Genomic DNA, 27,985 nt, shown 5'->3' with positions numbered 1-27,985 from the left:
ATAAGGAAATATCTTTTGCAAGACATAAGAGTTTTCCTCGCACATGTTCTTACTATCCTCACTCCAAAACTCTTCTCCCAGAATTATAAACGCAAATGCGTGTTAAAGGCTGTGTTATTGCTAGTACTCCTCACAATACAAACACACATTTGGATATTTATTTACTTTTTTTCCTTTGATGTGGAAATCTCCCTCTATAGAGTGTGACTATACTTGTTTTGAAATGCAATCTACATTACATTGAAATACCATAATGTAATATTTCGGTAACTAACGATCAAACAGTTGAACTAAAAAAATTATAAAAAAATTTAAACTATGCATCCAAATTTTTGAAATGGAAGTTCACATCATTGAACTGAGATTGTGATGAACCATCTGTCAATATCACAGTATGTAGAAACACTTGTATTCCTAAAATCAATTTAATCATATGAACATGAGTAGTGCATTGTTGATCCAATAAAAAGGAAAAATACGAATAAAAAAAAATAGACTTTCTATTTATTACAAACCCAGACTTTAACGAAACACAAGAATACTTCAGCGTCTTCTATTATGTGGCTAGCTGGACAAATCACTTTTCTGCCAAATGCGGAAAAAAAACATGTTTAGTGATGAAAATATGGTCCTTGTAAACACAAGAGCCATACAGTGTTGTTGCGTCTACACAAGTTCTGTCTCAGAAACTCTGATATCCTTATCTGATTTACTCTCTCTGTAAGGATTGATGAAAATCACATCATCCTCCATTCTTCTTTTCTTCTTGAACAATGCATATATTACTCAACATTGAAATTTTCAAAACTCTTCAACCGAGATTCAAAGCATATCATTAATTTTCAAACATCCTCCATTCTTGAACAATCACATCATCCCGCATGACAATGCGAATAGCCAGATCACTACAGATGGTTTCCTGACAATGTACAGTCAAAGAACTAGTAAATGCTTAGTTTTGGATAGAGAAAAGCTCCGTAAATTATCGACAACAAGCTGAAATTGACGGGAATGGATTCTCTATGTTCAATGTTATAAGTGAGAAAGTTGTTAAAAATGGGGATAGGGAGATTGAAGGAAGATGTTACCAACATCACTTTGTCATGTTTATAACTTTATTTCAATATGAGAAGATCCAGTATTGATAACAAAAGTTCTAACATGTTTCAGTTTTAAAAAGGAAACGTGCAGTCAAAGTGAGAAAATGAAATGAAATTCATTTCATCAATTTAAACGACTATATGTCATACGAATGAAGGAAATGTTAATTCATGAGATACAATAAAGAGAAATCGTTAACCATTTTGTAAATTCATGCTTGGAAGTACAAAACCAAAACTGAGTTATGAAACGAAATTCTCCATTTCCATTTGCCAGATCATACCATCAAGTTCATACATATAATTGTTTTCACAGCAGAATTTTTTTTTTTTTTTTTTTTTTTTGCAATTTTTAATCTTTGGAACTATCCATGTATTAAGAAATAGTGAAAAGTAGAATTTATTCATTAGATTGAAATGAGAGTACATCATAATATATGTACATTTGTGAATTGTACTATCTAATCTCAAGTGTACTATACAAAATATCATATTGTACTATACTAATTCAATTGCTTGTACTGCAAGTCACTGTGTTCTCATGCTTCTCAGTTGCAGATACTTTATTGTGTAATACTATGATCTATAATATAAGATGAAGTGTGTATCTAATTTGACCTGTTGGACGAAAGCAACACATTTACATTAACTGTATTCATATTCCCTAAGAAATGACAAGTTATGCATATTTAGAAATATAATATTGTGGGATAATAATCAATTTCTTTTTTAAAAGACCTCTCACAAAGATTATGATTAAAAGCATTTATGTTTTCAAAGTATAAGGATCTTACTTGTAACAACATAAATCTAGGATTCGACGCAATCTAATAGATGTTGTGTGAAAGTCCCCAACTTCCACTACACCCGGATTGAAGGAATATAGTCGGACCGAGAGATGGATTCCTAAACTTTTATCAGAACTGATTGCTTATGATAAATTTGAAGAATCCTTATGTTATAGCTGCAACAGAAAAGATTGACATTGATGAACAGACAAAAAGCTTCTATGACCTGCCTAATCTGTGCATTTAGCTCACTGTAAACCTCGTGTTAATTTTACAGTAATGTATCAAGTTTCAATTGCAATCACATTATATACTTCACATTAAAGTTAAATATGAATCATAACTAATTAGATTAATAGAGGTTCATGAAACGTATATACTCACTATAAGTAAGCTTTATGTGTAAAAAAAATTTCATTTTTAATTTCTAAAATTTCTATCAGACAAGAGGGAAAAAAACATCTCCCACACTGACACAGATGACAATGGACTCGACACTGTTTCCTCAACATGGATAGGAAATTGAGAAAATAACATATTTGAATTTAATCACATGTTTCGGTGTTGGATGCAAACATATGTCAGCGACTAAACAAGTCTCAATCATTTGAAAAACTTCTGCAAATAGAAACAATTAATCAGTTTATAATTATGATAATAATGTACCTGGACCAAGGAATTTAGCCTTGGTGTTACTTTTATTTTGTTTCAGTTAGCACCATGTTCCGCATGCCTGACAGTAAAGCTTCTAGATGTTGCTGCTGAAAAATTTCTATCTCTAAAACTCCCACTCCTACCAATCTTTGCTTTTTCAAAGGAGACTCAAATTGTGATAATGAAGCATTCAGATATTCATCTAATTTTCTCTTTCTATTATAAGGATTGGTGAATATCACATCCTCCTCCGTGTTGCTTTTCTCCTTTAAAACGTGGATTCCCATTGGTGCACTCCTTAATATATTAATCTTCTCATCCTCACTAATATCATTCTCCTCCGTGTCACTATAATCATCCTCAATCGTCAACTTAAGCTCCACATGAGTCCATTCTGCTAAGTCCACTTCATACTGTAAGTCAATCTGTTCTTCCAATTTCAAGTCAAACAAAAATGCATGTTCTGAGTCTGGACTCGCCATAAAGTTAGAACCACACCATAAATAATTAGAATCATAACATTCATCGCCATTGACAAACAAATCGACTTCTGAAATCTGCCCGGTTCCAGGACAAAGAAGAATAGAAGTAATAGAAGGGATCTTTTTACGAAACCAGAAAGAAATTGTGCCATGTCCCCTGCTTTGATGCTCGAACCAATCTGGAATCTCCTCTGTTCTGGTTGGAAAACGAATATCAGTGCATCCAGCTTCATGTAGTTTCTGTTAGTTTAGTATAAGATATATTACACATTATCAAATATATATGAAATACTATATAACAAATACTATGGCAAGATAAAACAACAACAACAAACCTGACTCAATAGCCTTCTTCTACTTGAGGAACTCAATGAATCGCATTCCATTGCAGACAAGTAATTTAGATTTGGTGGAATCCCTCTAATTTCTTCAAGAGCCTTGCATTCATCCAAATTAAGGATCCTAAGAAGGTGACATACACTAAGGCACTCAGGAAGAATTTTGAAATTGTTACCAGATAAGTATAACAATTTCACATTAGCACACCACTTGAGAAGTATTGGGAGACATTCATCTGATAAGTTGCTTTGGTTGAGAAGAACGTGATCCACATTTGAAATCACTATAGAATCACTATAAAACTCTTGAGACTCCTACAATAAGCGAGTTTCACTTGCTTAAGAGAGGGCAACCGTAAGGGTGGAAAACTCTCTAGCGAGTTGCAATTTTTTGCATTTAAGATTTTAAGTTTACTTAGCTGCCCAATCGAATCGTGAATTGTAATTCAATTTTTACACTTTTTAAACGAGAACTTTTCAAAATTTGATAGACCTGAGACATCGGGTATATGAGTTAAATAGTGACAATGGTTCAATGTCAAGACTTTCATATAGTTGAACTTCTGCATAAAAAAATAAGAAATAAGTAACTAAAAACTAAAATCTAATAGTGAATTTATAAATATGCACAATTGGAAAATTCACTTGCCTCGCTAAAAATACTAGATGATAGAGACTTCAAAGAATATCTTTCCCATATCAATACTCTCAAAGTACTTGGAATATACATAGGACTTTTGGAAAATTGACCACTTTTTATGACAAGTGTTTTGAGATTGTCATCTTCTTAAAGGCCTCTCCATTCCACTCTATTACAGGTTCCTCTGAGGGACAATTCAGATATATCATTTGAATTTTACTAGTTCCCTTTTAACAAAAAAAATAAAATTAATCAATGACAATACAAATAAGATATAGAGAACATGTACATGTAATTAAGTGTAAAAAGAGCAAAGTCATGGTCACTATGTTTTTCTGTAAAACATGAACTATATCGTCATGACACCACAACCTACTGCGTTCTCCAGGCTTATTACGTGATTCTTGTCGGACGATTTCTATACCCATATCCTCTATCAAGTCATGTAATGTCACCCCACCATAAAAACTAATCTTTATAAGAGATTTATCAACTAGCACTCCAATGTGGCTTTTTATGCAATAACCATAATGATCATGAAGTACCTCTTGGACAAACTCCTTTCTACGCTCTTTAAAGAAACAAGCAATATCTAAAAAGACACTCTGTTGTTCTTCATCCAAAGCGTCATAGCTAACTTTAAGAATCTTTTGGATATCTTCATGTGGAATTCTGTCATACTTATCTAATAAAGACTCACATTCTGCTATACTCTTTCCAAACAAGTTGGAACCCACTACTTCTAAAGCTAATGGAAGGCCAGAAGCATATTTAACTGCACGGTTTAAAATGTAATCATAGCTTGAATCATTTTTCTTACTTTTAAAAGCCTTTGTTCTTAACAATTCAAGAGCTTGTTCCTTATTTAAACCATATGCTTCGTAAAAAAATTTAATCCCATGAGATGATAACAATTGTTTGTCTCGAGTGGTGATGATTACTCTGCTGCCACGACCAAGCCAACCAGCCTGTCCGATCAAAACCTGCAATTGCTTTATTTTGTCAACGTCATCGAGAATCAACAAATCTTTCTTCTAATATAGCCTTCGTTTTATGACTGGAATTCCTTCATTAACATGTCCAAACTTAGTTTCAAATCCGATTGATTTGGAGAGGATCTGCTCTTGGAGATACTCTAAGCCATGTTTAACTGAATTTTCTCTCACATTGTGAAGGAAACACAAACATTCAAATTGATTAGAAATCAAATTATAAATTGCTTGAGCAAGTTTTGTCTTGCCCATTCCTTCGGTTCCAAGGATTCCTATTATGCAGACTCCATCAGTAGACCCCAAGTCTAGAAGTGAGTTCACTTCTGATATTCGAGATTTGAGTCCAACAAGGTAATCAGCAACATGTAGAGGAACGTGGTTGATCTTGTAGGAGACGTCTGTAACTATTTTTTCAATAAAATCACGTTCATATTCATTTCTGTCCAATCATGAATATTTAAATACATGTATCAGAATAACAATCACGTATATGTATTGATATATAATATTGCAATTAAAATTGTTTTAACTAACAATGACCTAATTGTTTACTATATGATAGAAAAATAGAAAACATTTAGGGGAGGGTGGTGGGGTAAAACAAGATATAAATAAAAAAGGGTACCCAAGATTGAAATGGTGGCCAGATAAGTTAGCAGCTTGGTTAAGAGCTTTCTTCCATTTCAGCAACCACTCCATGTTTTCCTTGCTATTTTGAAACTGATCTTCATGCTTAGCAAGCGCTTCACCATAACTGTCATTTAGTTTTCGCACATGAGAAGGTTCGGTGCCATAGAAAACAGGAATAACCTTGCTACCCTTTTCATTGGAGCAATGAATGATGTGGACAAGTTCATCCAAACAAAACAAAGAAGAAGCATATTCCTTAGAGAAAACGATAATGGCAATCCTCGACTCTTCAATGCTCTTGAGGAGCGAAGGTGTGATTTCATCCCCTTTTTTAAGCTCCTTGTCATCAATGAAGGTGTTGATTCCTTTGTCAGAAAGAGCTTTATAGAGGTTACCGGTGAAACCGAATTGAGTGTCGGTGCCCCTGAAACTAATGAACACGTCGTAGGTGAAATCATTAGAGACGAAAGAGGAGGAAGAATATGGTAATTGCATAGCCATGAGAGTAAATGGCAGCGATAGTATTTCAGTTAGGAGTGTTGATTTAGTATCAGGATCTGTAAAAACCAAAAGCAGGAAATGAGTTTGCAGTAAGAGTTATTTATGAGTGTCCATTTTTAACATTAATAGTGAAACATCCTTCACAGTTTTACTATATGCGTGTGGACCAGTCACACATTTATTGTACCACATCCTATTTTTTTCTACTGTCGCTTTTGCTAAAATGATGAATTATTGTTCAACTTTTTCTTTTGTGAAACTCATTGCAGAACCATTAGTTTGTTGTGTTGGAAAAAGAGAGGTTGACTTGAAGTCAACGTCAGAATGAAGTCGCGGTTTCATGTTGCTTTCCTTTCAATTATCCGTGTGGTCCCCAATCACTCAATGATATCACTGAAACACCCCTTCAAATTAAAAGCCATTTTACAATTTCACAAAAACTATAATAAATGTAGTTATTTTGAGTTACTTTACAAAATCATTCTTCATTAACTATATGAGAAACAGAAGTTAAAAGAATTTTAAAAAATAGAATAATAAATAGTAAAGGTTTAATAGTAAAAGAGACATTAAGACTTCCCTGATATTGTAGAAGGAAATATAAAATTAGACAATTATTTTGGACAAGAATGACATATATTGTGTGGCCCTCTAATTTTGTTTGGTTAGAGGCTATCACCAAGTGGGTAACTTCCTTCCCATTTGATATCTTCAGTAAAAGTAAGTAACCATCACTTTTCCTACATTCTCCTACCATGTCATTTCTATAAAGCAATGTGAATGTCTTAAAGAAGAAGAAAGGAAATAAAGGTAAAAGTTTGAGGGAAACATCAATATGAAAGGACCTCAAAAATCACATAAAGCTGAAAACTAGTTTCTCAACAAGAATAGCACAATCCTATAAGCATGGTAGTAAATTTTTTTTTTTACGGGAGCATGGTCCTAAACTTAAGCATGTAAAAACAGCAAATTCCAAAAATATATTAGAATGCATCATATCTAACACTAGATCACATTATATCTGACCAATAGCAGTTCTTTAAGTCGGATTCTAGAGAACAAATTAAAGGGTCACGACTCTTGCAGAAGGATTTCATAAATGTCGGTTCTTAGATTTAGTTCTTTATCACACATTAATTCTTCTAGATCAAAGATATCTTTAATTACTAGTAAGGACAGACTAGTTTGAGAAATCCATCCAACCATAACCTTTTTGACCTGGTACACTACATAAAATAATGTCAAATCATTTTCATATAAGTTAAGTTGCATTCAAATAAGCTATAAGTCGATTTAAAACAACAGTCTCACAAGTGCTTCTATCAGTTTATAAGCTCAATTAAGTCAATCGAAACAAACCATAAATAGTTAATTAAGATTCAAAATTCCATTAAAAGCATGATTAGGCCTAACAGCACCAAATAGACTACAGAAACAGCAATAATTAAAATCATAACCAAAACCATTAACTTAAATTCAAATTTTAATTGCTCCATCCAATATACCTTCATAACTAGCCAAAGCTCTAACACGCGACTTCCTTGAACCCAATTCTCTCATAACACCGATCAAGCTTCCGCTTCTTCTTGTTGCTTGTCTTCCTCTCCTCTCTCTCCTTTTCATCGGAGGTAAGAGATTTTCATCGCTGTCGTGTTGCTGAACCATAGAGGAACGTAAGAGAAGAGTTTGTGATGATAGGGAAGAGTGAAGATTTTGGATCTTCGGAGGACGGTGGCGCCTTCGTTTGTTCTACAAGCTATAGCCATGGAAAACTGTTTATGACATGAACTTAATTTTTCAATTTAAGAGGATCAGAGGAATATTTTAATTTGAGATAAAAATTCATTTACTTGACCTAAAAAACACAATTTAAAATAAAAAATAAGTTCACCATCCCAAAGAAAAGAGGTAACTCTCTCTAATTTTCTCCAGAGCACTTGATGATTATACTAGCACAGAACCAACCACTGGACTTGAATATTTATCCTAGCAGTCTTTCTAACTCTCTCTCTCTCACCAATCCTAGCAAGCATAATATTATTTGTGTCTTTGAGTTTCTTATCACATATTCACAATATCTTACCACTTCCAACAATACAGTTGAAAATGACTATTTGAAATATTTTTATCATGCTGATGGATTCTGGATGTCACATGTTCCTGCATACCTAAATTTTCAATAATATAGCCTTTCTCTTCAGTTTTGTTTGGCATATGAACAAAAAAATTATTGCAAGGAATTGTTTTTCATATAGATCAAATCATCAAGTGTCCAGAATATATAACATCTCACTGTTAATATTTGATTAAAATTTACTTATATACATATCCAAACTTAAATGTATCAAGAGTGACTGTGCCTGCATATTGTTCAAAATAACCTTTTGTTCTTTTGCTTCTGTTAAAACAATAAATGATTCAATGAGAAGCTAAATATATTAAGAAGATTATTTCAAATAACGGTCACTACTTTCTTTATCATAGAACAAATAGTTAGGCATGGACACTAACATTTGTGAATAAAGTAAACAGACAGAAAAAACTATTCTGTAGTATAGGTTTAAAAAACAAGGAAACCTGAAAATCAATATCATACTGATGTGATCTATTGGTAGCAGGGAATCGCCACCAGAGAAAGATATCTGCACTGATCAAAGATTAGGATGCAGATACCAGGGATACTGAAGCTGAAGGTCGGGTGTTGTGATGTTTCCACCACTGCATCAGTGAACGGAACTACGAAGATTTGACCGGGATGAAATGTTTAAGGGATTGGGTCAAGGAATGTCCATAGGAAATCTTCCAATAATTCATCATCGAAATCATCGTGAAAAACAAAATTTCACTACTCTTGATAACATCCTTTCACCGAGAATCTGTTTCCCTCTCCGGAAACCATTTAACAACCTTTGATACAGGTTGCTTCAGGAGTAAATTTTCCACCATTATGATCTCATTCCAATTCAGATTTCACCGCCAGAACCAAAACCAAACTTGTGCTTCTGCGACATTGTATTGCATCTGTCAGCAGCCAATATGTACAGTTCAGGAAATAGAAACTGATTCGTTGGTTACCTTCCCATAGTTCATTACAAAGTAATGTGCTTTTACCATTTCCTACTCACTTCCAATAAGATTAGCATGTGTAAAGCTGGCTGTTATTGTTTTTTTTTACTTATGAATAAGTTGCTGGTTTCACATTCTGTGTTTGTTTAGAATTCCCTGACTTTGGTTTTTGGTTCAGTGGGGGGTGAACTCTAGTGATTGCTCTGTTAACCACGCACTAATTAGTTTTTAGCAGCTGCAGTTAGTGGTTTTTCTCTTTGGATGTGGTCTTAATTCCTAGTTTTTTCTCGTTTTAATGGCTTTTGGCTTAGTCTTTGTAACCATTCTTGATGGTACAAATGTTTTGTAGGATTGATGGTGTTTATGTCCAACTACTGTGTTACGTACCATATATTATGAGATGATGTCCTATAACTATATTTAAAAAGATATTATAATATAATGTTTACAATACTTTTTTTTTTTTTAAGAGAATATTCAATGTCTAGTTATAATTAATAATCAAACACTTTATTTGAGAAATGGAAGTTAACATCATTGAATAGAGATTTGACATTAACCATCTGTCAGAATCATACATACATTTGCTGTTTATGCGACACAAGTTCTGTCTCAGAAAACAGATTTGGGAGAAAAGTGTTTTTACACAAGAATACCTTATTAATCACAAGAGCCATACAATGTTGTTGCAGCTACACAAGTTCTGTCTCGGAAACTTCCGAGTTCGGATCTTCATCTGATTACTCTTTCTATACGGATTCCAATTTGTGTACTAATATTGAAATTCTCAAAACTCTGCAACCAGTATAACTGAGCTGCGAAGCATAGCATTACTCACTGCCCTTTGGAACAAGTAAACGGATTCTGTGCTGCGAGCAACCTCTAGACATGTTGAGGACAATGCAAGTGGCCAGATGACTACAGATGGCTTCCTGAAAATGTACATTCCAAGAGCAAGTAAATGCTTTGTTTTGGTTAGAGAAAAGTTGCCTAAGGCTTTGTTTGCGAGTTGGGTTTTGGAGGGGAGGGGGAGGGAAGGAAAGGCTTATGGAGTGGTAAACCCTTGTTTGCGAGTTTTAAAAAAACAAAGGAAAGGTTTTGGGGGGTTTTGAACGGCTTCATTTATCCAATTTTAAAGTTCCCCCAAATTGGAGGATTTTGGGGGGTTAAACATACAAATTGACAATTTTGCCCTCTTAATAATTCAACATTCCAATTTTATACATTACTAAAATTATTACAATCTTTTTTAAAATAACTTAGTCAAAACAACTTATTTATACAAAACAGTTTATTACGACCTCATTTTCAAAAACTGCTTATTCAAAACAACTTATATATACAAAACAACTTATTACGACCTCATTTTTAAAAATCGCTTATTCAAAACAACTTATTTATGTAAAACAGCTTAATATGATCTCTTTTTCAAAAACAGCTTATTTATAAAAAAAAATAGCTTATTACGACCTCATTTTCAAAAACCGCTTATTCAATTTATACAAAACAGCTTATTACGACCTCATTTTCAAAAACCGCTTATTCAAAACTACTTATTTATGCAAAACAGCTTATTACGACCTCATTTTCAAAAACAACTTATTCAACACAACTTATTTATACAAAACAACTTATTACAACCTCATTTTCAAAAACCTCTTATTCAAAACAACTTATTTAGAATAAGCTGTTTTGTATAAATAAGTTGTTTAGAATAAGCGGTTTTTGAAAATGAGGATGTAATAAGCTGTTTGTTGTATAAATAAGTTGTTTTGAATAAGCGGTTTTTGAAAATGAGGTCGTAATAAGTTGTTTTGTATAAATAAGCTGTTTTGAATAAGTTGTTTTTGAAAAAGAGATCGTATTAAGCTGTTTTGCATAAATAAGTTGTTTTGAATAAGGTTTTTTTGAAAATGAGATCGTAATAAGCTGTTTTGTATAAATAAGTTGTTTTGAATAAGCAGTTTTTGAAAATGAGGTCGTAATAAGCTGTTTTCTATAAATAAGTTGTTTTTGAAAATGAGGTCGTAATAAGCTATTTTGTATAAATAAGCTGTTTTGAATAAGCTGTTTTTGAAATAGAGGTCGTATGAAGCTGTTTTACACAAATAAGTTGTTTTGAATAAGCAGTTTTTGAAAATGAGGTCGTAATAAGCTGTTTTTGCATAAATAAGCTGTTTTGAATAAGTTGTTTTTGAAAAAGAGATTGTAATAAGTTGTTTTTTATAAATAAGTTGTTTTGAACAAATTGTTTTTTGAAAAGAGATCGTAATAAGCTGTTTTGTATACATAAGTTGTTTTGGATAAGTTCTTTTTGAAAAAGAGATCGTACTAAGCTGTTTTGAATAAGTTGTTTTTTTTAAAAGAGGTCATAATAAGCTGTTTTGTATAAATAAGTTGTTTATTAAAAGAAGATCGTAATAATTTGTTTTTATAAGATAAGCTGTTTTTTAAAAAGATGCCGTAATAAGTTGTTTTGTATAAATAAGTTGTTTTTAAAAAGTGATTGTAATAAGCTTTTTTTTTTATAAATAAGTTGTTTTCAATAAGTTATTTTTTAAAAATAGATCGTAATAATTTGTTTTTCATGAGTTAAGTTGTTTTGAATAAATTAGAAGTTAAATTACAAAGTATAACAATGTATTGATTTTAAGAGGAAAAAGGGTAAAATAGTAAAATTATAAAATAAACCCTCCATCTCCTTTCCTTATTGGCTTTTTAACTCCCAAACAAGGGGAAGGTTTTCCCTTCTTTCTCCCTTCCCTCCCTTTCCTTCCCTTCCCCTCCTTAGCCTTTCCTTTCCTTCCCTTTAAACTCGCAAACAAAGCCTAAATTTGAAACATAACTTCCTTATGTTTATTCCAACATGAGAGGATCCACTCTTGAAATTGTCATATAAACCATTATGTAGAAAACAAAAAATTCTACAATGTTACGGTCAAAATGAGAAAAACAAAAATGAAATTCATTTTAAATGATTTACAACTCATAACAATAAAGGAAATATTATTTCATGAGATACTTTAAATAGAAATGGAGTATCAGTTTGGAAGAAAAAATATATGGAGTAGCAGATAAAAGGAAATTTTCTACTTCCATTCACAAATCAAAAGAAAATTTGATAGGAAAAAGGCCTTCTTTATACCATCAAGTTCATACATATAAATGTTTCCAAAACATATATTTTTTTTGCAATTTTTAATTCTTTGAATTATCTATTTCAGTGTGATATAAGATGAAATTTGTATCTAATTTGACCTGTTGGACAAAAGATACAGATTTTTATAACTGTCTTCATACTTTCTAAGAAATGACAAGTCATGCACTTTTATAAATATATTACTATTGTATAGCCATCAATTTCTTTTTCAGAAGATCTTTCATAAAGATTATGATTAAAAGCGTTTATGGTTTCAAAGGATAAGAATCTTACTTGTAACATTCATTTAGGAAGGTATGCAGCTGGAGGCCCTGGTAGATGGTTGCTGCTGTAGAGAAGATTGATATTAATTAACCATTAATACTGTGTTTAGGCTATTAACTACTTAACTCTAGAAAGACAATTGTTTGTGCAATTGAATCTGAAACCAAGTTAATTAACCAAGAATGAACGAGGTGATTGCATTGTTCCCAAGCGTTACGGTTCAGATCATCAATATCAGGCACGGGAAGAGTTCCATTGATGAAAGGAAGCTTATTCTTGGCACCTAAAGCACGTTGCATAGAACGACTCCATGCGAGGTAGTTAGAACCATTGAAATTGGGGGAAACTACAACAGAATTTGGACCTTCACTTGGATGAACAAAATACGCAGATTCAGAGTCAGATTGTTGTTACGCGCCATGAGAAAGAAAATGAAGAAGATGAAGTAGCAACAATGGCGAAAGACAAATCAGAGAAGAGGAGCAAAATCAAAGAACTGAGAAAAACAAGTTAAGTGAAAACAAAACTCAACAATGAAGAAGAATCAGAAACTTCTTCGCAAAATCAACGAGAGTTGTTGTAGAATAGAGCAACAAAAAATGGCGGAAAAAGAAGGATGAAGATGAAGATTCAACAAAGCTTCATTTACAAGGCACAACGGAAAACGGTTACAAGGACCGTAACAAACTTTCCCTTGAGGGAAAATCTGATACCATATTATCAAACTAGAAAAATGTATTATTATTGCTTAGTTGATCAATGGTTACAAAGCTATATATAGCTAAACGCATGAGTACCATAACATAAGATTGAAATTCTCAAAGCACTCCAACTGAGATGTAATGCATATCATTACTCACTTCCCATTCGAACAGCCAACGGATTTTGTTGTGCAAGCAACCTCTAGACATCTTGCATGACAATGCAGAGAGCCAGATGACTAAATGTGGTTTCCTGACAATGTACAGTCAAAGAACAAAAAAATACTTAGTTTTGGTTAGAGAAAAGTTGCGTAAATTACCGACGACAGGCTGAAATCATCGGGAATGGATTCTTCATGTTCAACTCTGCGAGAGAGAATGTTATTTAAAAAAGGGGATAGGGAGATTGAAGGAAGATGTTAAAAACATCACTTCCTCATTTTATACTATAAGATGAAGTTTGTATCTCCCTACCTGTCGGACAAAAGCTACTCATTTACATTAACGGTCTTTTTCAAATGATCTTTCATAAAGATTATGATTAAAAGCATTTATGCTTTCGAAGTATAAGGATCTTACTTGTAACACCATTCATCTTGGATTCGGCACTATTTATTAGATGTTGTGTGAAAGTGGCCAACCTTTCATTAGACCCGATTGCTTCTGATGTCTCTGAAGCACCCTTATGTAATAGTTAAACAACAAGTTGATAGATATGGCTTCTCCTTTCTGCAGGGCACAAGCATTCAAGTAGATGTGATAAGTAACATAATATACAATTATGCTGCAACAGAGACGACCGATATATATAAGCTAAGAAATTATATCGATATAAGCAAAGTATTTAGATCACTGTAAACCTTCTGCGTGCTTATAAGTTAGTGGAATATCAACTATGTATCATGTTTCAATGGCAATGACGTTAAATTTCACTCAAAAGGTCCATTTAAAATCCCACATCAAGATACAATAACTTATGAAGAATTCAACATCAAATGTAAACTTTATATGCTAAAATTTAAATTAAGGTAGTCTACTTGTTGAACTTTGTGAAGTTGCAAACTCTTTCAAAGCCTTCATTTCGACATTTTCAACCATCAGGAAAGGGAGGAAAATTAAAAAAATAATAATTGGTAAGCTTTTTGTGTAAAATGTTTTTATTTATAATTTCTATAAATCAAGAGGGAAAAATTATCCCCCTTATTAAGCACTGACACGGACATGGACACTGGACTTGATAGTGACTGATTCATCGACTCCGATAGTAATTTAAAAAAATAACATATTTAGATGTAATCGCATGTGTCGCGGTATCGTGTTGGTGTTGTACACGGACACATGTTGCATACCAGTCATGCCTTCAATGAGAAGTGTTTGTTCTACAAAGCATCCTCCACATAATCTTAACGATAATAACGATAATGATGTACCTTGACTAAGGAATCCAGTCATGTTGTTCCTTTTCTTTTGTTTCATTCAGCACCAAATTCCACATGCCTGACAAAACAGTTATACGTTGTTGCTGTGGTAATAAAGCCATTTGTTGTTGCTGTGACAGTAAAGCTAGATGTTGCTGCTGCTGCAAACTTTCTGTCTCTGAAACTCCCATTTCCACCAATCTTTGCTTTTTCAGAGGAGGCTCAAACTGTGATAATGAAGTATTGCTATAATCTCTGAAAGCCCCATTTCCATCAATCCATTTGTTGTCGAAGTGACGATAAGGATTGGTGAATATGACATCCTCATCTGTGTTGCTTTTCTCCTTCAACACATGGATTCCCATTTGTGCACTCCTTAATATTTTAATCTTATCGTAAATAATTCTATACCTAAGCTCCACATGGATCCATTCATTTTTTAAAAGTGTTTTGTCCATTTCAGACTCAAATTTAATCCCACAGCATTTAATCTTTTCTTCCAATTTCAGATCAAACAAATATGCATGTTTTGTGTACAAGCCCGCAAACGAGTAAGATCCACACAATAAATATTCACATGATTCTAAAGGACATTCATATCCATTGACAAACAAATGGACACCTGCAATCATATCTTCTCCTTTAAAATAAAGAAAAGAAGTAATAGAAGGGATCTTTTTACGAAACCAGAAAGAAATTGTGTTGTGTCCCCTGATTTGATGCTCGAACCAATCTGGAATCCCCTCTTTGGCGTTATGGAAACGAATATTGGTGCATCCAGCCTCATGTACTTTCTGTTTGTTTAGAATAAAATATATTACATTATCAATTATATATAAAATACTATGTGTTTTATACTATTGCAAGAAAAAACCACAACAAACCTGACTTAATAACATTCTTCTAGTTGAGGAACTCAATGATAAGCATTCCGTTGCAGACAAGTAATTTAGATTTGGTGGAATCCCTCTAATTTCCTCAAGAGACTCGCAGCCATCTAAATTAAGGATCCTAAGAAGGTGACATTCATTAAGGCATTCAGGAAGAATTTTGATACCGACGTTCTCCGATAAGTCTAGATGTTTCACATTAACAAACCACTTGAGAATTATTGGGAGATATTCATCTGAGAGGTTGCATTCCCTGAGACAAAGCTCTGTCACATTTGAATACATTTTATCATTATGTTTTGGGAACCTCAGCATTCCCGAAACACAAGGGTGGAGAGAGAGTTCCAAATTCTTAAGAGATACCAACCATAAGGGTGGAAAGTTCTCGAGCTTTTTGCAACAGGATGCACTTACTAGTTCAAGTTTATTTAGGTGCCCAATTGAGTCATCAATTGTAATTAAATTTTTACAAAAATTAAATGTCAACTTTTGTAAATTTGAAAGGCCTGAGATATCGGGTATATGTGTTAAATGTTCACATTCGTCCAATGTTAATACTTTCATATTCTGGAACTTCTGCATAAACACAAGGAAGAAACAATAAATAAATTAAAAATCAAACACTATACTCTCATAGTGACTTCTTTGTTGACATAAACAAAATCATTGTGAGTTTATAAATATATACAATTAGAAAATGAAATCATTTCACTTGCCTTGTTCAAAAAACTAGCTGATAGAGACTCCGATAAACATCCTTTCCATTTCAATACTCTCAAACTGCTTGGAAGATACTTGAGACCTTTAGAAAACCGACCATCTTCAATGATAAGTGTTTTGAGTTTTGTCATCTTCCTGAAGGCCTTTCCTTTCTGGTCTATTACGGATTCCATAGAGGGAAAATTCATATATATCATTTCAATTTTACTAGTTCCCTTTTTAACAAAAAAGAAAAACATGAATCAACCACAATAAAAATAAGATATAGAGAAATTTACATATATTTCCAAAAAGAGCAAAGTAGTATTAAAACTAAATAATAAATTGATCATAGATATCAATCTTACTCACACTGTTTTCTTTTAAAACATGAAATATATCATCTTGACACCATAATCTACTTCGTTCTCCAGGCTCTTTAGGTGATTCTTGTCGGACGATTGCTTTACCCATGTCCTCTATCAAGTCATGTAAGGTCATATCACCATAAGATTGATATATGAGACATTTGTCAACCAACACTCCTAGATGATGTGTTATGCAATGGCCATAATGAGCACGAAGCATATCTTCGAACTCCCTCCATCCACATCCTTTCGAGCAACAAGCAATATCTAGAAAGACACTCTGCTCCTCTTCTTCCAAAGCATCATAGCTCACTTTAAGTATCTTTTGGATCTCTTTATTGGGAATCCTGTCATACCCATCTAATGTATACTTCCATTCTTCTATGCTCTTTCCAAACAAGTTGGAACCCACAATTTCTAAAACTAACGGAAGGCCAGAAGCATATGCAACTGCACGGTTTAAAATGTCTTCATAACCTGAAGGAACTTTGTCACTTTTAAAAGCCATCCACCTCAACAATTCATGACCGTCTGTCCCATACAACCCTTCTACTGCATGTGTGCTTTTTATCCCATGAGTGCTTAGTAGGTGTTTGTTTCGAGTGGTAATTATGACCCTGCTTCCACGTCCGAACCAATCAAGCCCTCCAGCCAAAGCATCCAGTTGCCTTATACTGTCTACATCATCGAGAATCAAAAGAATCTTCTTTCTACATAGCCTTTCCTTAATGATTGAAATTCCCTCACTAACATGGTCCAACTTAATTTCCAATCCAGTTGTTTTAAAAAGGAGCTTCTCTTGGAGATGTTTCAAGTTATTTTGAGCTGAATTCTCTCTCACATCATGAAGAAAACATAAACCTTCAAATTGATCAGCAACAAAGTTATAGATTGCTCTTGCAAGTGTTGATTTGCCCAAGCCTCCAATCCCATACATTCCAACCATATGGACCCCATCATCAGATCCATTATCAAGAAGTGATTTCACTTGTTGTAGTTGAGACTGTAATCCAACAGGGTATTTAGCAACATGTAAGGGCACACGATTGATCTTGTTGGAGATGTATTTGACTATCTTTTCAATAAAATCATATTCATATCTGTTCATGTCCAGCTAGATATGTTAGTAGAAACATCAACATGACAATAACATTCATGTATTAATAATTATATTATAAATTTTAATTGTTGAGTTATAAAAAAACTAATTTTAGTTTAAGAATATATAAATTGTTTTTCCCATTTAAGCTTTAAGATTGAATGATTTAGGAATATAAAATAAAGAAGGCAAAACAAGATTCAAGTGAAGTAGAGTACCCTTGACTACAATGGTCGCTTGACGAGTCCGGTGTCTGGTCAAGAGTTATCTTCCTAGTAAGCTTGTATTCATATCTATTAATGCCAACAAGATTTGTTGCACAAATAAAAAAATAATCACATTTATATCTTAACAATTATGTCATACAATTCTAAATGTTTTGATATACAAATACCTAATATTTGTTTAAATATATAAACAAAAAATTGTGTTTCCCTTTTAAGCATTAATATGGAATGATTGGGGAATAAGAATTGAAGAAATAAAGCATATATGAAGGCAAAACAAGATTGAAGTGAAGTAGGCTACCCAGGATGACGATGGTCTCCAGACAAGTTAGCTGCTTGTGCAAGAGCTATCTTCCATTTTTGCAACCTCTCCATATTATATGTATTATTATTATGGAACCTCTTTGCATGCTTAGCAAGTGCTTCGCCATAACTCCCAGTTTGATGCCGTATGTGAGTAGGATCCACGCCATAGAAGACGGGCAAAACGAGACGACCCTTTGTTTTGTAGCAGTGAATGATGTGGACAAGTTCATCCAAACAAAATGAAGAATATGCATAGTTGGGAGAAAACACAGGAATAAAAATCCTAGACTCTTCGATAGCATTGTCAAGTGATGGTTTGATTTCGTCCCCTCTTTGAAGTTCACGATCATCAATGAAGGTGTGGATTCCCTTGTCAGTAAGAGCCTTGTAGAGATTTCCAGTGAAACCGTACCGAGTGTCACTGCCTCTGAAACTTAGGAACACTTGGTATTTGAATTGATAGGAAATTGAAGAGGAAGAGGATGGTGATTGCATAGCCATGATAATTGATAACAAATTAGTTGAAGATAAGTATTTGAGAGTATAGAATAGGGATGAGTGCGTATGTTATTGTTGGTGTCTGTAATATGTGACTATATATAAAAATTTCAAGTGTGAAAGAACTTCCTTACCATTTTCAAGTGTAAAAAACAATCCTCTATCACTGAACATAAAAATGAGAATTCAAACTTTGACAAATGTGAAGTTTGATAGAATTTCTTCCTTTATACGTGTGGACCAATCAATCACACATTAATATAATAATTGTATCAAAGAATTAGATGCCGGGGGCTAACGTTGGATGATTATTTTATGGGTGTTAGTTTATTTACTATGAAACTTCCTTTTGGTGAGGACAAACACAATATTCAAAGTGTAATGAATGATATAATATACAAGTGAGTCTAGAATAACAATTGGTGGGCCTATTAAATTTAATGATTCAGATCAAAAATAAAAAATAAATAGATAACTAACGCAAATGTAAAAAAAACTTAATTTAATCTTTACACATGTGTGACATAAATCATGCTGCGTAAGTTAACTCGCGCTGAAATTAACACCTGCGTGAGTTAACTCACACAAATATTGTTTTGTCATATTCACATTGTTTTTGCATATTCACGTGCAAGAGTTGGATGAGTGGTTATCATTTGATCATTACCTTAAATCCGTGTGAATCTTGCAGGATATTTGGATCACATTTAATTAATTAAAAAAGAAAGAAAAAAAATCAGAATGCTTGATTCTGTCGGTTGAAATATTATACATGCACAAGTTTATTCTTCTAACTAATATTCCAATTTTTGCTTCTTATTATGTTAACATCTCAGGTTTCATGAATTCTTAGACAGAAAGTTGTTGGCATGGTTGAGCCAGTTTAAGAACTCTTCCAATTTTTTCATAGGATTTTTCTAAGCTATTGGCTTGGAACTTTATAGTGCTGAAAATGTTATGCTCACGAAAATGTTTTATATCTTTATTTTATTTTTTTGGTCAATTTTATATCTTTATTTATTTGGTTTTTTAATTGATAAATGAAAGTTATTCGAAAATATATGGTTAATAGTTTCATAAGTATAACTAAAAAGGTAGAAGGATCCAGATTTTTTATATGCCAGATGCAAGTTTGAATAAAAATAAATAAAATGTTAAGAATGGGAGCTTTTGATGGGGCATTGTAGTACAGACCTCTGGAAAATGGGTAAAATATAGACTTCTCATGATAAGTGCTTATATACAGTCTGGTAATGTCAGTTCACAATAACTACCTTAACTAACTAAATGAAAGTGAAATGCAAATGAAATTACAAGTAAATTCAAATTTAGTTAGTAGGTAACTTGCGCGCCAAGCTAGGATTCTTTTGTTATTTCTTTCTCTTTTTCTTGGTATGCTAATAACCCCTCGCAAGCTGGAGGTTGGTAGTTATCTACCATCCCAAGCTTGACAATGCAATCATGAAATTGCCTAGGTCCTTCTGCTTTGGTAAAAACATCAGTTGTCTGGTGTTGAGAGGTGATGGGGAGCAAACGCATGACTCCAGCCTGAATCTTCTCACGCACTAAGTTGGAGTCAATGTCTAGGTGTTTGGTATGCTCATGATAAACATGCAGAAACTCATTATAAAGCAGTTATGAGAGTTCAAATATTGTGTCGATTCTACAAGCTATACGTATTCTTGTAAATCCATGCAAATAAAAACAGAAGATTCAATCAATATTTTAGACTTGCGAAATCACCTTCCATAGGATCTTATATCAAGTCTCATCTGATGAGGACATTAAGTACTATACTTGCAACATTCACTAATTCTGTCAGCAAGGGAAACGAAAGGTCATGATTCACTTTGGAAAGAGTATATGCATATAGGTTGTAATTATAGTTCAAGAATAATTTGACATACTTATCCAATATATCGTATTCTGGTATAACTTATACTTTGACATACTTATCTGAGTATGTCTCTGATTCTTTTATGATAACAACTAGTTTGGGCTAACTGAGCCGGAGTTCCGTAACTAAAATTCCTCATTTTCCAATGATTGGCAAAATGCCCATAAAATATTACTTCGTAGCTAATTCATTCTAAACATAATTTTCATGTTAATATGTGTATGCTATGTTAGTATTCATGTTGGAGGGTCCTTAGAATTTTTCCATGGTTCCATAATTGAAAAATACAAGTTTTTCAAATACTAACCGAATAATTCTTGACTTAAAATTTCATATCATTAGTTATACATTTCATTATGTGCGTATATATCATATTGCCTATTCATTGTGGCGAATGGTAACTATTTCATTTTGTTACTATGAGTCGTACCTCATAGGCTACATTATCTCTTCGTTGTAGCAAACGGAGTTTTCGCATTCGTTACTATAAGCCGTACCTCATAGGCTACATTATCTCTTCGTTGTAGCAAACGAAGTTTCACATTCGTTACTATGAGCCGTACCTCATAAGCTACATTATCTCTTCGTTGTAGCAAACGGAGTTTCACATTCGTTACTATGAGCCGTACCTCAGGCTACATTATCTCTTCGTTGTAGCAAACGGAGTTTTTCTCAATTTTTTTTCTTTCTATGAGCATGTTACTCATTTCAATTTTTTTTTTCACATTACAATTTTCTTTCAAATGATTACTATAATTATTTACATCAATTGCGTTGATAGAATTCCCATCCAACATTTATACTAGCATAAACATATTTTATTAACATAAATGAGATTTTAGAATAAAAAAATAAGAATACCTAATTCAAAAATAATCATTCTACAATCTCATATCTATTCTGTTTCAAATGTACCATTCATATGGTATGATAGTCATGCTTGCACAATCGGCAAGTAATCATAAAAATGGTCTAATTATTCATGTTATCTCAATAATCTAACATAATTATAATTGATCCCCAAAGGTGGGTTCTAAGCTAAAGGAACTCACCTTAGCATTTTCCTGAATTCTCTACACCATTTAGGTCTCAAATAACTTCTGTCAGCTTCATAATCACGCTTCTGCAAAACGGCTGATTTCGGGTTATCTTTTCTGCTTTTAACTTTCTGTATTTCAACTTGAAAACAAACACTTATTCAGCCCTTTGAACATACATATTAAGTTCTGGAGTCATTCACCCAACTTAGATTAACGCTTTAGCTTATTTCGGAAAAAATCTATCTCAAACCCGTAAGTAAATTTCAGCAGAATTTTACAAACTTTAAATGCGTTTTCTGAGTCCATTCTTAATCCGAATCATGCAAAGTTTATATCCGAACTGAAGGGAAATAAGTGTAGAATCCGAGACTTCAACAATTACTTAATTCCAGATTACACAGAAAGAGATATGACGAATATAATACCAATATGCCATACAAATTTTTACCCAATTTTCATAATGTTCAAGTACAATCACCATTAACAATAATACACCATTTTGATCACCAACTCATCTTTCTTACATCAACAACAAACCATTAACAATGATCTTCAACAACAATTCTCTAATTATCTCATTTCATGAACCAAGCTACTCTAACATGAAAATTATCATAGAAATTCAAACTTTCTCACACAATTCACATACCCATTAACTTAATCAACAATTCAATCTATAACAATTCAAATTCAAGCTTAAATATAGGATTCTCACCTTGTTTAAAATAAAACCCTTACTAGAATAAGCTTCCCACTTGAGATTCCACTTCAAACCTTGAACCTAGCAACCAAACAAAACACCACCATGAATTTCCTCTCTTGAACTCTTTCCCTCTTGCTTGCAAATGAAATTTTCCCAAAGTCTAGAAGGATGGGTAGATGGCTGATTTGAAGGAAGAGAGATTAATTTTGAAGCTTATTTCTTGGACTAATCACTACAAGGGACACTCTTAAACAATTTTCATGATGATTTCATGAAGAATTAATGATTTTTGGTGGATTGGGTGAGGAGAGGAAGAGAGAAGAAAAATCTGAAATTTGGAGAGAGAAAGATGGAGAAAAAGTGTAGAAATTTCATGTTTTGTCTTATTTATATCCTTATGTAAGAAATGTCCAAAATGCCCTTTTCTACACTCTTCTTCAAACTAAAATATCCGATAAAATATCGTAAATATTTTAAGCGAAATATTTCTTTCCCCGTAGTCTGGTAATAATATGTTTTAGTCACGAAAAGTCTTATGCAGAATTACCATTTGTCCTTCCTTACAAAAAATTCCAAAGATAAAATAACTGAATTTTTACATGCGATTACACTTTCTTTTGACGTAGCCTGTGTTTTATGATTGAAATCCCTTCACTAACATCTCCGAACTTAAATTCCAATCCGATTAATTTGGAGAGGAGCTTCTCTTGGAGATATTCTAAGCCATATTTAATTGAATTTTCTCTCACATTGTGAAGGAAACACAACCCTTCAAATTGATCAGCAATCAAATCATAAACTGCTCGAGTAAGTGTCGTTTTACCCAATCCTCCACTTCCATATATCCCAATCATTCAGACACCATTATTATAGACAAAAACCAGAAGCGACTTTACACGTAGCAGTCGAGAGTCAAGTCCAACAACTAGGTGATCAGCAACTTCTAAAAGACCACAATTGATCTTGTTCCAAATCTCTGTAACTATCTTCTTAATAAACTCGTATTCATATTCATCTTCCCTGCGCCCAACCAGACAAGTTTAAGTAAATACATCAGAATCTCAATCACAGCCATGTATTGCGATGATGATGATATTATGATACAAATTTTTTCAACATGCAAAGAACAAACTTTCTAAACATGAAAGAAAACTCAAAAAACATATATTTCCTTTTTAACATGTAAGTGTAAAATGAATTGTCAATTGAAATTGAAGACAAACAATATCCATAAGAAAGAAAAATAAGAGTGAAATGAAGAAGTGTGCTTGAAATGATAGCCAGATAAGTTATAAGCTTGGTTAAGAGCTATCTTCCATTTCTGCAACCGCTCCATGTTTTCCTTGTTATTTTGGAACCTTTCTTCAAACTCAGTAAGTGCTTCACCATACCTGTTATTGTAATGTCGTACTTCAGAAGGTTCCACATCATAGAAAACTGGAAGAACAAGGCGACTATTTTCCTTTAAGTAGTGAATGAATGATGTGGACTGTTGGTGATATTCTAGAGAGAATCGGTCTGCTAAGTTATGCAGAAAATAAGAATAGGAGGAATAATAATAATTTGGTGCTGAATAATGCTTATTTGGTTCTTTTTTTTTTTTTTTTTTTTTTTTTGCTTACATATCAGATGGTGGAGAACTCTCATTTATAGTGAGTGATAGAGCTCTCTAGAAAGCATTAATTTTCTGATACATGAACTTACATTAGCCTAGGTACATGCTTCTACAATACTCTAAGTACATTTTTCCAATACAAGCATTTATGGTACAGCACATTACTCAACATGGACAAGTTCATCTAAACAAAATGAAGAAGAAGCATAGTCTTTAGAGAAGACAACAATGGCAATTCTTGAGTTTTCAATGCGAGCGAAGGTGTGATTTCATCACCTCTCTGAAGCTCCTTGTCATCAATGAAGGTTCGGACTCCTTTGTCACAAAGAGCTTTATAGAGATTGCCGGTGAAGCCCGAGATCGAGTATCAGCCCCCCGAAAACTGACGAACGCATCGAAGCTGAAATCATAAGAGATAGAAGAAGAGGAGGAAGAAGGAGATTGCATAGCCATGAAAAGAAAATGATAGTGAGAGTACTTTGGAGAAACAAGAAAATAAACTAAGAAATAAGTTTCACCTAAGAGTTATTTACGAGTGTCCATTTATTTAACATTAGTGGCGAAACTTTCTTCTCACTTCCCTAATCTGTGTGGATCAATTATTGTTCAACTTTTACTGTGGTGAAAATCACTGCAGAACCATTATCTTTGTTGCTCTTGTGGCATGTTATTGATTTGAGTTCTTAAACTTTTTCATTTTTACTACTGCAATCATTCTGTTACATCATGAGAGTAAATTAATAGTATATATAGTACATGAAATTAAAATAAATGATTGTTCTGTGAGCTCCAAAATCAGACAAGAATAGGAAAGTTTAAAAGCGGAATATAGTAATAGTAGAAATGTTAGTATGCTACTTTCTTCATCATTTGTGTTTAAACATTAAAAATACCCCAACTTTCCTTTTTAAAAACAAGTAAAGATGAAGGTAATTACGTAAATCACGATTTAATTTATGTTAATATTTTTTTTTATTTCAACTTTTCTCTCTTCCTCTTCTCGTCCAAAAAATAAAAAAACTCTTCTCTCACAATGGATAGCATTATGCAAGTACAGGAAAACAAAATTGGGGTTTCTCAGACTTTGACATGTAACTGAAATCAAACACACTGCGAATTTCGTTTTTGACAAAGGTTGTGTTGTTGGGTTATGGTGGAGGAGGATGCGTCAATCGTTATTGGCGATGGTGGTGCGTCGTTTGTTGAAATACTTGTCGAGGAAAAAAATATTGACATGGGAGAAGAGCTAGAACAAAAATTAAATGTTGAATCATATTGTGATTTACGTAATTTCCCTTCATCTATATTTGTTTTTAAATAAGAAATGTTAGGGTATTTTTATCAACATTTATTTTAGTGGTAAAAAAAGACTATCAACATTTTTGTAACCGAAAAAAAACTATTATCCTTCACCTTATTTAATTTAATGCTACAACAAAGACCAATTTAAACATAGGATAACACGAATGTGGAATACTATTATTTTTTATTTTTTTATTCCATAACTGATATTTCTTAACTATGACCATTCATTTACTCATTATATATACAACCACTAATATGATCTCTATATTTTTAATTTCTACTGATGAGACTATTTGTCCTACATTTTGGGCACCAAATTTTGGGTTTTGTTCGTCACCACATTCAATTAACAATTGGTTAGATCATCTTCAATTTTGTATTATTGTTCTTTTCACTCATTTTAACTCTTCATCTCTTGATTATTAATTGGTTTCTATGACATGATAGGAAATCAAGTTACTCTTAGATTAGTCAAATATTTGAGCTCTATTTTTATTTTTTTATATGATGTTTGTTAGTCCATTTTTCCGACTTTCTTTTATATTTTCTTTTATTCCTTAATATGTATGTCGAATTTTTTTTATGTGCATTATGAGAATAGGATAAATAATTATTCTATTTTTTATTTTGTTGCATCATTGTTACACATGAAGAAGTTTATAAGAAAATGGTTGTTCATCATTAATTTTTCCAAGAAACTAATGGATGGTACCTCTTCAATTTGGTATTATATTTTTACTTCTATTTTTTACTCTTCATCTATTTGCTAGTCATTGGTTTTATGACTTAATAGAGACTAAAGTTAATTTTAGGTTGTCCAAATAGTTTATATTTTTGAAAAAAAGTAAAAAAATAAATTGATTGAAAGTTAATGAAAGGTTGTAAGAAATGTAATGATAATTGTTCGCATCTTTATTATTTTCTTTTTGCAAAAACACTTCATTTACTTCACTTCATGCAATTGTTGTACAATGAATGCATTATAATATATTCTTATTCAATCCTCCCTAAAAAAATATATATATATACACACACACACATATTCAATCCTCTTACACACAACACACACAAGTTTACAACAAAGCTCTTCATTCTTTTTTCAAGCTTTTATATATATATATATATATATATATATATATATATATATATATATATATATATATTTGTTGCTTATGTTATCCTTTTAATTTCTTCTTTCATTTTATTTTATGATAATTTTGATTTTCTCTTCAAGTTGTATATGTATATTTCTATCATTTTTTGTATTTTCGGATGAGTATACTTTCTTTGATTTCACATGCATAAGTTTTGAGAAAAGGGGGGATTTTGTTGAAAGTGCACTTCATATATGAAAAGGTGGTTGTTTTCATTGAAATTAAAGTATTTTTTTTTCATTATTATTTGTTATTCAACATTGTTACGAGATCAAGAGTCCATTAAAGATGTGGAAGGGAACATATTAAAAATGCATTAAAAAAGTAATATATTTTTTATTCATTTTAATCCCAAGCCCGCGTGTTTATGTTTTTAATTAATAGTTTTTTATAAGAGTTGTTAACATCGATATCTAGGTAACTAATTGTAGAAGCACACATCTACACAAAACTCTAATGGAATGCTCTTGATCTTTCTGAAATTAGAGAGACATTCATGTTTTGATGATTTAAATGTAGGAATATGAAAATTTAACCCTTGACCATGAAATTGACTGACATTCATACTTTCCATCAAACTTGAGTCATTATTCCGAAGTTATGATTATGCATATGTGCCACCTCTAAAAATATATTCTTAAATATAGTATAACTTCTCATCCTTTCTTTTTCTATCTAATAATTATAAGAATGCAAGTAATTTTAAGTTACAAAACTTATCATCCTTTCTTAATATATTTGTTGTGATTATTTATCATCCATTAAATTAATTTAATCAGAATAAATGAATAGATTAAAAAAAATATATAAAAAATAAGAATAAAAAAATTACGCTTATTGTTCTCATATCAAGACCAATATATGTTGCACATTTTTTATTAGTATTTTTTATTTGAATCTGCACTTTTACCAAGTTGGAAACTTCCTTCTCATTTTCTATCCTCTGTAAAATAACCACCACTTTTGCTACCTGCTCTTTCCATGTAATTTCTGTAAAGCAATGTGATTATGAATGTCTTAAAAGAAGAAAAAAGAAAAAGGTAAAACTTAAGGGAAGCACCATCAGCATGAAAGGAGATATAATGTGATTGTGATTGGATCTCAAAAATCATATATATAGCTTAAAAACACTAAATAAAGGGACCAAAAATAGCACACAATGATAGATAAATATACACATTTTGTTTAATTCCACAGTGAGTTCTCAAATGATTTGTCATTTTGTTTATCTACCAAGATAATATACACATTTGCTAAGGTCTTTATATTGGCATATCTATTAATGGAGGGGACACGTTTCTATGCTCCCTATTTTACCCTGTCATCATTTCATGGAACCCACCTACCATAACTAGGCATATTTGCCATAAGTTTTGGCATATTTTCCCTACTCACTCTATTTCTCTACCTTTTGTAGTTTGAAGGGTTATGTTACTATCAGGATATGTAA

The 27,985-nt window shown here is 32.4% G+C and overlaps 2 protein-coding genes across 8 annotated transcripts; both read right to left on the bottom strand.

The window, feature by feature from the left end:
• Positions 1-370: 370 nt before the first annotated feature.
• Positions 371-6,588, bottom strand: LOC25496650 (toll/interleukin-1 receptor-like protein). The gene is made up of 6 exons (XM_039834961.1): positions 5,620-6,588; positions 4,329-5,433; positions 3,360-4,229; positions 2,555-3,264; positions 1,895-2,064; positions 371-919 (listed from the first exon to the last, which is right to left on the bottom strand). The coding sequence occupies exons 1-2, from the start codon at positions 6,123-6,125 to the stop codon at positions 5,037-5,039; spliced, it is 903 nt and encodes a 300-aa protein (XP_039690895.1). The 5' UTR covers positions 6,126-6,588; the 3' UTR covers positions 371-919; positions 1,895-2,064; positions 2,555-3,264; positions 3,360-4,229; positions 4,329-5,036.
• On the bottom strand, positions 5,987-22,830 carry LOC25496647 (disease resistance protein RUN1). 7 transcript variants are annotated; one of them, XR_005646588.1, is made up of 12 exons: positions 22,474-22,830; positions 18,319-21,897; positions 18,009-18,083; positions 16,696-17,791; positions 16,341-16,559; positions 15,619-16,200; positions 14,747-15,528; positions 13,896-14,045; positions 12,625-12,679; positions 9,848-10,123; positions 7,631-7,881; positions 5,987-6,054 (listed from the first exon to the last, which is right to left on the bottom strand). XR_005646588.1 is itself a non-coding variant. In XM_013597281.3 (8 exons), the coding sequence occupies exons 2-7, from the start codon at positions 18,822-18,824 to the stop codon at positions 14,752-14,754; spliced, it is 3,255 nt and encodes a 1,084-aa protein (XP_013452735.2). In that variant the 5' UTR covers positions 18,825-21,897; positions 22,474-22,830; the 3' UTR covers positions 13,239-14,045; positions 14,747-14,751. The 7 variants fall into 7 exon arrangements, 1 of the variants encoding a protein (XP_013452735.2); XR_003012938.2 differs by lacking the exons at positions 5,987-6,054; positions 7,631-7,881 and having other exon boundaries at positions 9,720-10,123; XR_003012937.2 differs by lacking the exons at positions 5,987-6,054; positions 7,631-7,881; positions 9,848-10,123; positions 12,625-12,679 and adding an exon at positions 13,239-13,569 and having other exon boundaries at positions 18,319-20,636; positions 21,771-21,897.
• Between the last annotated feature and the right edge of the window lie 5,155 nt (positions 22,831-27,985).

Source organism: Medicago truncatula, chromosome 6 (genome assembly GCF_003473485.1).
Source record: "Medicago truncatula cultivar Jemalong A17 chromosome 6, MtrunA17r5.0-ANR, whole genome shotgun sequence".
Classification (NCBI taxonomy): domain Eukaryota; kingdom Viridiplantae; phylum Streptophyta; class Magnoliopsida; order Fabales; family Fabaceae; genus Medicago; species Medicago truncatula.
Note: the sequence above shows the minus strand (reverse complement) of the source record. Positions and strands in the feature narration are given on the sequence as shown.